This window comes from Amblyraja radiata, chromosome 7, assembly GCF_010909765.2.
Source record: "Amblyraja radiata isolate CabotCenter1 chromosome 7, sAmbRad1.1.pri, whole genome shotgun sequence".
NCBI lineage: Eukaryota > Metazoa > Chordata > Chondrichthyes > Rajiformes > Rajidae > Amblyraja > Amblyraja radiata.
In genome coordinates this window covers 85,836,323-85,848,521 of record NC_045962.1, presented here as the reverse complement: position 1 = coordinate 85,848,521, position 12,199 = coordinate 85,836,323, and the positions used below count along the sequence as shown (strand labels likewise).

Below are 12,199 nucleotides of genomic sequence, written 5' to 3'. Positions count from 1 at the left end.
TGATGTTACCATGACTTGAAGGGCTGGGTTAAAGGAAGAGGTCGGGCAGGCTTGGACTATATTCCTTAGAGTTTAGGAAGATGAGGGGTGATCTTGTGGTATGGAGGATCTAGAGGGGAATAGATGGTGTGAATGCAGTCTTTTACCCAGAGTAGGGAACTTAGGAACAAGAAGACATATGTTTAAGCCGGGGCGGGGAAGATTTAATAGGAACCAAGTCTGAGGAAGGGTCTTGACCCAAAACATCACCTATTCCTTTTCACCAGAGATGCTGCCGGACCTGCAATTTAATGTCTATCTTTTCACAGAGGATGGTGGATTAAGGCAAATACCATAACAACATTTAAAAGGCATTTGGACAGGTACATGGATAGGAAAGGTTTAGAGCGATCTGGGCCTGAAAGTCTGAAGAAGGATCTCGACCCGAAACATCTCCTATTCCTTCTCTCCATAGATGCTGCTTCACCCGCTGAGTTTCTCCAGCATGTTTTGTCAACCTGGGCCAAACACAGGCAGGTGGGACTAGTGTAGATGGGGACATCTTGGTCGGTGGGCAAATTGGGCTGAAGGGCCTGTTGTCATGCTGTATGACTCTGAGTTTCCCAATTCCCATCCTATAATCTCTTTAACAGATTAGTTATAATTAGTCATTTGCCCACAAATACAGCAATATCAATTATTATAAAAATTCACCACTTTAGTTCTCTCTGGAGTTGACCTTGGTCACAGTTCAGAGCACTTCCAGAAAAATTGACAGTATTCCCCAAGATGTGCCCTTTTGCCAATGTTGACTGTACCAACGTTGATGCCAATTTAACCTAATTCCATCTGCATGCACGTGGTCTATATTCCGCCATCCCCTGCCCTTCCATGAGCTTGTCTAGATGCTTCGCAAGTGTCACGTCAGCAACATCGTCACACTTACGAGGCATCTTGTTATCCAAGCTTACACTCATCCTGTTATGCAAGAAGGTATTACCACGATGGATGGGGTTGTTTGGCCAGTCTCCCATCATCTGTAACCAGTCAAACCACATCCTGTATTTATCACCCCGCCCCTATCACCCTGGCCATTTCTGATTCAGCTACAGCTCAAGCCTTCAACATCATTAATTCAAAGTTGTCTGACAGAGCCACTTTCTCACGGCACCAGAGAACCAGGTCCAGTCCTGACCTCGGATGCTATCTGGGTGGAGTGTGCGTGTTCTCCTTGACCATGAGGGTTTCCTCAGAACATTAAACTAAGGTCCTGTCATCAGTTCATAATTCTAGGAGCAGAATTAGGCCACTTGACCCGTCAAGTCTATTCCCCCATTCAATCATGATTGATCTATCTTGCCCTCTCAACCCACAGTCAGTCTGAAGAAGGGTCTTGACCTGAAACATCACCGATCCATTTTCTCCAGAGATTCTGCCTAACCTGCTGAGTTACCTTCCAGAACACGGGGTCACAGTTTAAGGATAAGGGGGAAAGCTTTTAGGACCGAGATGAGAAAAACATTTTTCACACAGAGAGTGGTGAATCTGTGGAATTCTCTGCCACAGAAGGTAGTTGAGGCCAGTTCATTGGCTATATTTAAGAGGGAGTTAGATGTGGCCCTTGTGGCTAAAGGGATCAGGGGGTATGGAGAGAAGGCAGGTACAGGATATTGAGTTGGATGATCAGCCATGATCATATTGAATGGCGGTGCAGGCTCGAAGGGACAAATTGCCTACTCCTGCACCTATTTTCTATGTTTCTATGTTACTCCTGTCTATTGTATAAACCAGTATCTGCAGTTCCTTTTTATTACATTGCGTCGGCTTCATTTTGTTGTTGGCCTCTTCCATTTTTTTCTAAATGTCAACCCGTATCAAAGCTGTTGATCAACTTTCATAACCAGCTCCTCGTCTCAATGGCCCATTTCCTTTCTCATCGTCACTTTTTTGCATATCTTTCATTAACTTGCTCCACTACTCTCAATATCACCGTCTATGTTTCTCGTTTCCAACACCCCTGACTCTCAGTCAGAAGAAGGGACTCGACCAGACAAATTCTGGAATATGGTGTACAATTTTGGTCGCCAAATTATAGGAAAGATGTCAACAAAATTGAGAGAGTACAGAGGAGATTTACTAGAAAGTTGCCTGGTTTCAGCACCTAAGTTACAGAGAAAGGTTGAACAAGATAGGTCTTTATTCTTTGGAGCGCAGAAGGTTAAGGGTGGACTTGATAGGGGTCTTTAAAATGATGAGAGGGATAGACAGAGTTGACGTGGATAAGCTGAGTGTAGGGAAGATTCAAACAAGAGGACATGATTTGAGAATTAAGGGACAAAAGTTTAGGGCCAACATGAGGGGGAACTTCTTTACTCAGAGAGTGGAAGCTGTGTGGAATGAGCTTCCTGTGGAAGTGGTGGAGGCAGGTTCGATTTTATCATTTAAAAATTTATAGGTATATGGACGGGAAAGGAATGGAGGGTTATGGTCTGAATGCAGGTAGATGGGACTAGGTGAGAGTAAGTGTTCGGCACGGACCAGAAGGGCCGTGATGGCCTGTTTCCGTGCTGTAATTGTTATATGGTTATATGGTTATATGGACCCAAAACCTATCCTTTTCCTCCAGAGATGCTGCCAGAGATACTCCAGCTTTTTGTGCCTATGTTCGGTTTAAACCAGCATCTGCAGTTCCTTCCTGGCCCCACAGCAGAAGCGTCCACGTCGCGGGGCTGGAAACTGGAAGTATCCCGAGCTCATTCTGCTACCACCATCATTTATTGCAACAAGTGATGGCTCCCACTGATTGTCGGCGGAAGCTTGTGTCCTTTGCAGAACAGACGATGGCAGCGATGCCAACATTTGAACCGTGGAAGATGGACACGAAAGAAGAAGAAGATCCTTCCTACACTCCTCGTCTCTTGTCCGCTTTCATCTGACTGCACTTGCTCAATGTCACTTCTGACGTTATTCTCTATCTAGAAACATAGAAAAATAGGTGCAGGAGTAGGCCATTCGGCCCTTCGAGCCTGCACCGCCATTCAATATGATCTTGGCTGATCATCCAACTCAGTATCCTGTACCTGCCTTCTCTCCATACCCCCTGATCCCTTTAGCCACAAGGGCCACATCTAACTCCCTCTTAAATATAGCCAATGAACTGGCCTCAACTACCTTCTGTGGCAGAGAGTTCCAGAGATTCACCACTCTCTGTGTGAAAAATGCTTTTCTCATCTCTTGTCCCAAAGGATTTCCCCTTTATCCTTAAACTGTGACCCCTTGTCCTGAACTTCCCCAACATCGGGAACAATCTTCCTGCATCTAGCCTGTCCAACATCCTTAAGAATTTTGTAAGTTTCTATAAGATCCCCCCTCAATCTCCTAAATTCTAGCGAGTACAAGCCGAGTCTATCCAGTCTTTCTTCATATGAAAGTCCTGACATCCCAGGAATCAGTCTGGTGAACCTTCTCTGTACTCCCTCTATGGCAAGAATGTCTTTCCTCAAATTTGGAGACCAAAATTGTATGCTTACCATTTTAAAGCTGGTAATTTCGCAAGGCAGTTGAAACGTGGCACTTACCATGCGGAGTCAGCTGAACGTGACCACTTAGCAGCCAGCAAAGAGAGTCAGTCACACGGTGGAAATAGCGGAGAAAATCTTGTTTATCATCATCCTAAAAAGAGGAACAAATTGTCAACCATTTCAAACATTGAAAACATTCAATTTATCAAATATTTTCTTCTTGACATTTTATATTTATAACGTTAGTGTTGATCCTATGTTGAGAAGTTTTATTGGATGATGGGACTTCTCCAACTGAGAGCAGGTTTCTGCCCTCAGCTGCTGTAGTTAATGGGAGAACAAACAGCACCGGACCAACCCTGTGGAAAGGCCAGAGTACTAGAAGTTTTATTAACATAGAAACATAGAAAATAGGTGCAGGAGGAGGCCATTCGGCCCTTCGAGCCAGCACCGCCATTCATTGTGATCATGGCTGATCGTCCCCTATCAATAACCCGTGCCTGCCTTCTCCCCATATCCCTTGACTCCACTAGCCCCTAGAGCTCTATCTAACTTTCTCTTAATCCATCCAGTGACTTGGCCTCCACTGCCATCTGTGGCAGGGGATTCCATAAATTCACAACTCTCTGGGTGAAAAAGTTTTTTCTCACCTCAGTCTTAAATGACCTCCCCTTTATTCTAAGACTGTGTGGCCCCTGGTTCTGGACTCGCCCCACATTGGGAACATTTTTCCTGGATCTAGCTTGTCCAGTCCTTTTGTAATTTTATATGCGAGTCCGCGCCGACCGGTAATCAACCTGTACACTAGGACTATCCTACACACGAGGAACAATCTTACAATCATATATAACCATATAACAATTACAGCACGGAAACAGGCCATCTCGGCCCTTCTAGTCCGTGCCGAACACTTACTCTCACCTAGTCCCATCTGCTGCACTCAGACCATAACCCTCCATTCCTTTCCCGTCCATATACCTATCCAATTTATTTTAAAATTATAAAATCGAACCTGCCTCCACCACTTCCACTGGAAGCTCATTCCACACAGCTACCACTCTCTGAGTAAAGAAGTTCCCCCTCATGTTGCCCCTAAACCTCTGTCCCTTAATTCTCCAATCATGTTCTCTTGTTTGAATCTTCCCTATTCTCAATGGAAAAAGCTTATCCACGTCAACTCTGTCTATCCCTCTCATAATTTTAAAGACCTCTATCAAGTCCCCTCTTAACCTTCTGCGCTCCAAAGATTAGAGACCTACCTTGTTCAACCTTTCTCTGTAACTTAGGTGCTGAAACCCAGGCAATCACCAAAACCAATTAACCTGCAAACCTGTACATCTTTGAAGTGTGGGAGGAAACCGATGAAAATGCGTACACTGGGAAAATGTACAAACTCCGTACATGCAGCACCCATAGTCAGGATTGAAACTTAGTCACTGGCGCTGTAAGGTAGCAGCTCTACCGCTGTGTCGCCCCCTTATATTAGACTGAATGCAAAATTGAGCTCATTGATATACTCCCTATCATTGAAACTCACATAAAAGCAGAGCCTTTAACTTATAGTGCAGTGAGATCATAAGATTATAAGTGATAGGAGTACTTGATACAAAAGTTAGTGGTTTTGCAGATAGTAAAGATGGTTGTGAACGATTGCAGCAGGATCTGGATCGATTGGCCAGGTGGGTGGAGGAATGGTTGATGGAATTTAACACAGAGAAGTGTGAGGTGTTGCATTTTGGGACGTCGAACAAGGGCAGGGCCTACACAGTAAATGGTAGGCCTCTGGGTGATGTTGTAGAGCAGAGGGGTCTAGGAGTACAGGTGCGTGGTTCCTTGAAAGTTGAGTCGCAGGTAGATAAGGTTGGCAAAAAAGCTTTTGGCACTTTGGCCTTCATCTGGCAGTCAGAGTATTGAGTATAGAAGTTGGGAGGACATGTCGCAGTTGTATAAGACGTTGGTGAGACCGCATTTAGAATATTGTGTTCAGTTCTGGGCACCATGTTATAGGAAAGATATTGTCAAACTTGAAAGGGTTCGGAAAAGATTTGCGAGGATGTTGCCAGGACTGGAGGGTGTGAGCTCTTGGGAGAGGTTGAGCAGGCTGGGTCTCTGTTTCATGGAGCGCAGGAGAATGAAGGGAGATCTTATAGAGGTGCACAAAATCATGAGAGGAATAGATCGGGTAGATGCAGTCTTTTGCTCAGAGCAGGGGAATCGAGGACCAGAGGACATAGGTGAAGGGGTAAAGATTAGATCAGAATCTGAGGGGTAACTTTTTCACACAAAGGGTGGCGGGTGTATGGAACAAGAGGAGGTAGTTGAGGCTGGGACTATCCCATCGTTTAAGAAACAGTTAGACAGGTACATGGATAGGACAGGTTTGGAGGGTTATGGACCAAACGCAGGCAGGTTGGACCAGTGTAGCTGGAACATTGTCGGCCAGTGTGGACGAATTGGGCCGAAGGGCCTGTTTCCACACTGTATCACTCTCTGACTGTGAGTAGAATTAGGCTCATCAAGTCTACTCCTCCATTCAATCATGGCTGATCGATCTCTCCCTCCTAACCCCATTCTCCTGCCTTCTCCCCATGACCTCTGACAACAGTACTGATCAAGAACTACTACTCATAGGATAAATGTATTAAGTGCTGGGTATGCGGTAGTCAGGTAGAAGCCAATGTACACTTACCTCATCAGCTTTGAGAAAGCGAGCCTGCAGTCTTCGTGCCAGCAACATTAGATTGTCTGCAGCTAATGGCAACACTTTGCCGTGAAATTCTTCTGCATCATTCTTTGGATCCAGACCCACACAGACAGTGCTGAGAAATCAATACAAATTACCATTAAATTGATAAAACACAAAATATTCCCAGAGACACTGTTCATCTTATGTTAATATGGAACAGTGCAAGAACAGGCTCTTGACCCCACAATGTCTCTGCCAACAATGACCTCAAGACCATCTCTTACCTACCTACGCATGATCCATATCCCACCAGATGTATGTGCCCATGCAAAAGTCTCCTTCAATGTGACAATCGTATCGACCTCAACCACCAACCCTGGCAGCGCGGTCCAAGCATTCATCACCCTCTCTGTAAAAAGTTTTCCTTAAAACATTGCCCCTCTCTCCGTCTGCGGGATTTTAACATCACAGAGCTTGCGATCCCTTTGCCGGGGATCGAGGCTCCAACTCTGAGGCCCTGTGGACTTCAACATTGTGAAGCCTGCGGTCTCTGGTAAGAAAAGGCCGACTCGGGAGCTCCATGCCGCGGAGATTCAACCGCCCTGACGTTGGAGTTTCGATCAACCCGACGGGGGCTTCGATCGTCGGCTGCGGGGGCTTTGATCGCCCTGACTGCGGACGGTTTGACGGCCCCGACCGCGGGAGAACAAGAGGAAGGAGATTGAATTTTATTGCCTTCCATCACAGTGAGGAATGTGGAATCCACTATGATGGATGTTTATGTTACGTGGTTGTGTGTCTTGTTGCTTTTCACTAAAGGGCCTGTCCCACCAGCATGCGATTGCATGCGGCAAGCGCGACCTAACGTGGTCGCTTAAGCCGTACGGCCTCGCGGGGCCGGTCCCTCTTCGATCGCCGGAGCCGTATGGAGTTGTGCGGAGCTAGTCCCGACATCGCGTGGGGCTCCGAGAAACTGACCGTGTTCAAAAATTCCGCGGGGCAACGGCCTGCCAGCCCGCAGCCGCCTCGACGTCGTACGCACCGCCTCGACGGGCGTACGCAGCGTCTCGACGCCGTACGCACGTCTTGACGCTGCGCACGCCCATCGGACTTCGCTCGAACTTCACGTCACTCACTCGACTTCCGCAAGGCCCCCGCTTCCGGTTTGGTCGCGCTCGCCGCATGCAGGTCGCATGCTCGTGGGACAGGCCCTTTAGTACGGCAACTCAAATTTCGGCAACTCAAATGACAATAAACTGACCTTGAAACCTTAAAGTTATGTCCTCTAGTATTTGATGTCAACATTAGATTGTGCTTAATATTTTATATTCACCCAACAAAATCGAGATGTCAGAAACATTTCAAGAAAGAATATTTTGCTCTGATGCTCAAATGGTTTGACTATCCACAATATTGAATAAGATGTTTTATCGAATTAGAGGTATTTTTGCATTTTGTAGTCTGTATTTTGGAATAATTGACACCCTACAAATGGAGATTTTAAAGGCATCGAATAATAATCAACTGTGAGTGAATGATAGGCCTAACTTGCAAAGTTCTGCTTGTAAAATTACTCAAGGGATTCAAGCACCAATATAAACCAAGGAAATAAATTTGAGGCACTTAACAAACAGTCGGGATTTGCAGAGAATTGATGAGGTTAGTTTAGTGCAAGCTGTTGACAGCTTGGATTGAACAGTCTGGGGACTAGAACATAGAGACAAAAAACAGTTTGTCAACTCAAGGTTACAGCTGTTTAGAAGCTAGACAGAACTGCAAACAACATCATCATCGGCGGTCACTCGAAACGAGTGTGACTGTCCTCTATAGGACGCCTGTGCGTGACTTTGTTTAACGTGGGGAGACTGGTGCACAGACAGCCACCCCACGGTCCTTGACAGATCTGGGTCAGGATCCAGTGGCATGGAGTCCAAGACGACCGGAGACCCTTTTCTGCTGCAGCCTTCATCTGCCTTCCCAGCCGTTGTGACGTTAGCTCCACTAAGGTCAGCCATCGTCCTCCGCCTGTTCCACCGTTGAGGTCTTGGTTGGATTGCTCTTTGTCAGGGACCTTCCCCTCGACCTCACCGCCATGGGTGGCCCTACCAGGAGCACAGCTCCAGACGGCATCGCTCTCAGGATCACACAAGCTTCTCCACCACGACAATAGACAATAGACAATAGGTGCAGGAGTAGGCCATTCAGTCCTTCGAGCCAGCACCACCATTCAATGTGATCATGGCTGATCATCCCCAATCAGTACCCCGTTTCTGCCTTCTCCCCTTATCCCCTGACTCTGCCATCTTTAAGACCTTTATTTAGTTCACTCAAGAAAGTATCCAGAGAACCGGCCTCCACTGAGGCAGAGAATTCCACACTCACAACTCTCTGTGAGAAATAGTGTTTCCTCATCTCCGTTCTAAATGGCTTACCCCTTATTCATAAACTGTGGCCCCTGGTTCTGGACTCCCCCAACATCAGCAACATGTTTCCTGCCTCTAGCCTGTCCAAACCCTTTATAATCTTATAGGTTTCAATAAGATCCCTTCTCATCCTTCTAAACTCCAGAGTGTACAAGCCCAGCCACCCCATTCTCTCGGCATATGACCGTCCTGCCATCCCGGGAATTAACCTGGTGAACCTACACTGCACTCCCTCAATAGCAAGAATGTCCTTCCACTAGGTGACAATCCACAGACAACCCACTGCAAATAACAAATGGTATGAAGGTAATGTTCATTGGTCCCCCTGAGATCAGGACCAGGTAGGAAGGGACACAACATGGATGACTGGTTTTGAGGCAGTAAGAAGCACCACAAAAATTGATACCCTAATACATCCTATGTAGATAAAGAAACCTGCTTTCAGCTGTATGTTCAGTGTCTTGTGTCTGTTAGTTATAGCAGGAGTGTCACCTATCCATGTCCTCCAGAGATGCTACCTGGCCCACTGAGTTACCCCTGCACTTTGTGTTCGACACCAACAGATACTGCTGGTGTTGCTGAGTATTTCGAGCATATTCTTTATATAACAGTGCATTTGTTCAGTGAACCAAAGGTTTTTTCCATCAATCAGCAACTTGCATTTACATACCAATCTTAATAGAACATGGAACAGAGTTTCCATGGCTCACAATGTCTGTGCCGAACATGATGCCAAAACTAACTCTTATCTTCCTGCACATATCCATATCCCTCCACGTCCACATGCCTGTCCAATAGTCTCTTAAATGCCACTGCCGACCACCTCAACCACTATCAACCACCTCAACCACCACCTTGGCCGCACGTTCCAGAACCCAACACCCTCTGTGTAAAAAATTCCCCTTTGAACTTTGCCCATCTCACCAGTATTTGATTTTTCCATCCTGGGAAAAAAGGTTATGACTGCCTACTCTATCTATGCCTCTCATAATTTTACATACTTCTACCAGGTCTCTCCGCAACCTCCGGCATGCCAGAGAAAACAATCCAAGCCTGTTCAACTTCTCCTAATACCCCCCCCTAATCCAGGCATCATTCTGGTAAGTGGCAAGTGTCTCAATTTTTCACAAAGCAGTAATCAAAGCTGGGTTTCATTCGCGGAGCACGGTTGAGCCGCGGGACTGACCCGGTGGGGTCACAACATCGGAGGCCTGGATCGCCTCAGTGCAGGGGGAGAACAAGGAGGGAAGAGACAAAGACTTTAAGACTTTTGCCGTCCATCACAGTGAGGAGGTGCCTGGTGAACTCACTGTGGTGGATGTTAAATTTGTGTTTATTGTGTGTTTTTGTTATTTTTATTGTATGTATGACTGCAAGGCAAAGAAATTTTGTTCAGTCCGAAAGGTCTGAATGACAATGAAGGATACTTTGACTTTGACTTTAAACTAAAAAGCTACTTTCACCACATTAAACGACACAAATGCTGGAGTAACTCCGCAGGTCAGGCAACATCTCTAAAGAACATGGACACGTGATGTTGCGGGTCGAGACCCTTCTTCATTCTGATTGTGAGGTGGGACAGGGAGTTGAGGGAGATGAAAGGTGGAAAATAACCCAAATGTCATGTGTTGCTGAAACTCAAGTGTCCTCATGACTTCTTCAAGCAAAATACATCGTACATGTTTCATAGTCTGGTTGAAGAACTTGAGCATGTTCCTGGCGGATATTGAAAGGAGATTTAACATAATAATGCATTCTATTCAGAAATTATGGAGCTGATTTCATGGTTGGATGACTGCAGCGATCTGTTATTTCTCCCGGCCAGAACTCCTTGAGCACACTGTTCTGTTCCAGGAGCATCCAACAGCAAAGTGGGACCTAACGAATTGTTGCTCTGTGCTAATATCAAACTAGACTATAAAGCAGCTCAGTGAAAAACTAATTTCAACACTTTTATGAAGCCACCTCGATGCAGAAATGCTTGAAATAATTTATTTCAGGTCCACCGCCGATTTTCAGACACCCTAGGCTCAAGAGCCATGCCGCATTATCCCTTTCGCCAGACCAACTGAGGTCACGGCCTAGGGTTACACTAGTACTATCCGACAAACTATGGACAATTTACAATTTTTACTGAAGCTACAAACCTGTTTGTCATTGGAGTGTGGGAGGAAACCGGGAAACCTGGAGAAAAGCCAGCCGGTCACAGAGGCAATTTACAGACAGCACCCGTAGTCGGGATCAAACCCGAGTCTCCGGCGCTGCAAGGCAGCAACTCTACCGCTGCGCGCGCCACAGTGTCGCCATCTCTGGGTGAAGATTCCCCTCATGTTTCTTCTGAATCTCTTTCTCCTTATCCTAAATTTATGTTCTGTACTTTTATCTAACTTTGATGTAGGGAAATGTTTCCTGCAGTCTAGTCTTAGAGTTTAATTTGTTCAGTTTTCATTCTGTTGTCAAGTCAAGTCAAGTCAAGAGAGTTTATTGTCATGTCCCCCAGATAGAACAATGAAATTCTTGCTTGCTGCAGCACAACAGAATACAGTAAGCATAAATACAAAACAGTTCAGTGTGTCTATATAGTATAGACCATATATATACACATTAATAAACAGATGGTGCAATATGCTGTTATTGTTCAGAGTTTGTTTGATGGCAAGTTTAATAGTCTGATGGCTGTGGGGAAGTAGCTATTCCTGAACCTGGATGTTGCAGATTTCAGGCTCCTGTACCTTCTACCTGATGGCAGCGGAGTGATGAGTGTGTGGCCAGGATGGTGTGGGTCTTTGATGATGCTGGCAGCCTTTTTGAGGCAGCGACTGCGATAGATCCTTTCGATGGTGGGAAGGTCAGAGCCGATGATGGACTGGGCAGTGGTCACAACTTTCTGCATTATTTTCCGCTCCTGGACGCTCAAGTTGCCGAAACAAGCCATGATGCAACCAGGTCAGCATGCTCTCTACTCTGCACCTGTAGAAGTTCGAGAGAGTCCTCCTTGACATACCGACTCTCCGTAATCTTCTCAGGAAGTAGAGGCGCTGATGTGCTTTCTTTATAATGGCATCAGTGTGCTGGGACCAGGAAAGATCTTCGGAAATATGCACGGCCAGGAATTTGAGGTTCTTGATCCTTTCCACCATCTTCCCTACTCCTTGATATAAACGGGATCGTGGGTCCCTATCCTACCCCTTCCAAAGTCCACAATCAGTTCCTTGGTTTTGCTGGTGTTGAGGGCCAGGTTATTGTGCTGGCACCATTTGGTCAATCGGTCGATCAAGTGTTAAACAGCCTTTTGTATCAATGATTTATTTTGTTTTAAATTGGTTTTGTCATCTATGTGATACACTTTTCCAACTGCTTTTCATGGCAATGTGTAATAACAGGCTTGCTTTGTTCTGAACCAAACCACAAAAGCAAGGAATCTGAATACCAGTCATTGAATGATTCAGCGTGGAACAGGTCCTTCGGCCCAGCTTTCCCACTCCGGCCAACATGTCCCAGCTACACTAGTCCCACCTGCCCGCATTTGATCCATATCCCAACAAACCTGTCCTCTCCATGTACTTGTCTAACTGTTTTTCAAACGTTGG

At 45.9% G+C, this 12,199-nt stretch overlaps 1 protein-coding gene across 1 annotated transcript in view; it reads right to left on the bottom strand.

Moving 5' to 3' along the window:
* iqcb1 (IQ motif containing B1) overlaps positions 1-12,199 on the bottom strand; it is a 72,285-nt gene that overhangs the window by 42,387 nt on the left and 17,699 nt on the right. Inside the window, exons 4-5 of the mRNA XM_033024894.1 lie at positions 6,190-6,319; positions 3,558-3,651 (exon numbers count right to left, since the gene is read on the bottom strand). Of these exons, the coding sequence (XP_032880785.1) occupies positions 3,558-3,651; positions 6,190-6,319 (224 nt within the window). The remainder of the gene's footprint in view (positions 1-3,557; positions 3,652-6,189; positions 6,320-12,199) is intronic.